This window comes from Pelecanus crispus, chromosome 2 (assembly GCF_030463565.1).
Source record: "Pelecanus crispus isolate bPelCri1 chromosome 2, bPelCri1.pri, whole genome shotgun sequence".
In the NCBI taxonomy this organism is placed as follows: Eukaryota; Metazoa; Chordata; class Aves; order Pelecaniformes; family Pelecanidae; genus Pelecanus; species Pelecanus crispus.
Genome location: NC_134644.1, coordinates 174,878,077 through 174,880,717, shown reverse-complemented (window position 1 = coordinate 174,880,717; position 2,641 = coordinate 174,878,077). Strand labels below are relative to the sequence as shown.

At 60.2% G+C, this 2,641-nt stretch overlaps 1 protein-coding gene across 1 annotated transcript; it reads left to right on the top strand.

Annotated features, from left to right (window-relative positions):
• Nucleotides 1–1,976: 1,976 nt before the first annotated feature.
• Nucleotides 1,977–2,282, top strand: LOC142592967 (feather keratin 2-like). The gene has a single exon (XM_075705812.1). The coding sequence runs from the start codon at nucleotides 1,977–1,979 to the stop codon at nucleotides 2,280–2,282; it is 306 nt and encodes a 101-aa protein (XP_075561927.1).
• The last annotated feature ends 359 nt before the right edge of the window (nucleotides 2,283–2,641 follow it).

Here is a 2,641-nt window from a genome sequence, read left to right as displayed (position 1 = left end):
GGCCCTGGGGACTTACGTGCACCCAGTCACACAGCACTCCTTCTTACCTCTTCTCATCTTCCTCGCCAACAAGCACTGCTCGCCTGACAAACAGCCTGCAAACGCTCACCTCGGCTCAACTGGGGCACGCCTTGCCATTCATCAACCCTTCCGCAACCATCCATCACCACCAGGGCCTCGGCTCTGCAGCCACGTGCTGCATGCTTGCCTCCAACTCCCCTCGCCAATCTCCAAATCCTCTTTCTGCCCGTCACACGCTGCGCAGAGAAATGGCCTCACCCCTCAGAGCTCACCCCAACACCACAACAAAAACCCTGCCTTCAACAGCCTTCCCCGCCTGACGCTCCCACTCGCCCTCTGCTTCTCGCCACACTCACGGGCTCTCCAGAAACTCACCTGCCCTTGCAGGGTGCCCCGTGTACAATCAGAGAGTCATTTGGGTTGGAAAACACCTTTAACATAATCGACCGCCACCGTTAACCTAACACAACCAAGTCCAACACTAAACCATGGCCCTAAGCCCCATGCCTCCACGTCTTTTCGATACCTCCCGCAATGATGACTCAACCACTTCCCTGGGCAGCCTGTTCCAGTGCTTCATAACCCTCTCAGTGAAGACATTTTTTGTAACAACCAAACTAAACCTCCCCTGGCGCAACTTGAGGCTCTTGCCTCTCGTCCTATCACTTCTTACTAGGGATAACAGACTGACACCCACCTCGCTACAACCTCCTGTCCGGTACTTGTACAGAGCGATAAGGTCTCCCTCAGCCGCCTTTTCCAGCAAAATAAACACACCCACTTCTCCCAACCACTCTTCCTAAGTCTTGAGGCTCTACATCCTTCACTGGCTTTGTTGCTCTTCTTTGGACGCATCACCCAGAGACCAAGCACCGCGTCACGCCAGAGCTCACGCCGCAAACATGACAAACCCAGCTAAGGGGAGTGCTACGGAAGGGCCAACACAAGCCTTTGGGGACTGCGGCAGGCCTCACCACAGCACAGGGCTGCCGAGCGCTCAACCAGGGCTGCCAGGACAGCCTCCTGCTCTCGTAAGCAGCCCTCCTCTGCCTGCTTGCGCTGCCACCCCCACGGAAGGCCCCACACGCGCACAAGCCCAAACAGGCACGCTCCTTTCTCCCACCTACAACCTTACAAGCAACAGGGCCACTAGGGCACCCACACGGCACACCCAACGACTGGGAAAGGCCAAGCCTAAAGACAGGCTTAGTGAGCTGGCAGGAAGGTGGAGCGGGACCGAACGCCATGGAAGAGGCAGCCCCTCACGCCCCACACACCTCCAGAGCCCACACCAGCCTGACAGGCCTGCGACAAAATGGGGCCCCTCTTCACGACGCACCCACAAACCACACCACACAAATGCCATGACATGACCTCACTGACAAGACGACACCCCACCTCTCCTATGCTTTGGTCAGGTCTTCTGCCCGCCCTGACACGCACCATCAACACCAAGCCTTTGCCCTCTAATACTCGCACTTAAAAGCTGCCGACAGGCTCAAGTGGACGCATCCTCAAGAGGAGAACATGAAATTGCAGAACTGCGGCAACAAAGACACGCCCCACCTCATTACTCCCCAGGCTGTGGCACGCAAAAGCTGCTTGCTGCAAAAGGCTCTCATGCGCAAAGCCTGGCCCGCCCCTCCCGGACCAGCATAAAAGACGCACCAGCGCCTCTCTCCCTCACACACTTCTCCTCACCCCTTCTCCTCCAACGTCAACAAGGTGAGCCCCAACCCCCTTCTCCTCCTTTCTCCTGCCCCACCTGGCCCCTCTCTCCCACCACCCTCTGCCCACACCTTCACCAGCCACAAAGCCTCCCCACCGCCACGCTCCCCACCGCCACACAACACGCCTCCACGCTCCCCTGCCCTCCTGCAGCACCGCTCCTCGCACCCCCACGCCCCTCCGCTTCCTCAACACCCTCTCTTCCAGGGACCCTCCGCACCACAGACATGGCCTGCTACGACCTCTGCAACCCCTGCGGACCCACCCCGCTGGCTAACAGCTGCAACGAGCCCTGCGTCAGGCAGTGCGAGGACTCCCGCGTCGTCATCCAGCCTCCCGCCGTGCTGGTCACCCTGCCAGGGCCCATCCTCAGCTCCTTCCCCCAGAACACCGCCGTCGGATCCTCCACATCGGCTGCCGTGGGCAGCGCTCTCAGCGCCCAGGGAGTGCCCATCTCCGGCGGCTTCGGCTACGGCTACGGCTTCGGAGGCCTGGGCTGCTTCGGCGCCAGAAGAGCCTGCTACCCCTGCTAAGGGCCCTCGCCACCACCCCTGACACCAGCCACCCACCCCCTGGGAGCCACTTCATGGACTGAGGACGCACCGACGCGCTCTTGCTCGCACGCGGACCTGCCGTCCACACCTCTTCCTCTTCAGGCACCAAGCAAGGAAGCAGGGAAGGGGCTAGCACGGGCTGCCTGGAAACATGGCCCGTGTACATCCTCCTCTTCTCCCACTTCCTTCGTGGCGTCGCCCCTTCTGCTGCGTTAACTACTCTCTGCTGCAAACACCTTCTCACAAGACAAAGACCACCGGGGACCTCTGCTGTGCCGCTCCCACTGCGGGGCAGGAAGACCTCGGCGATCTGGCACAATCCACTCACGCAAAGGATT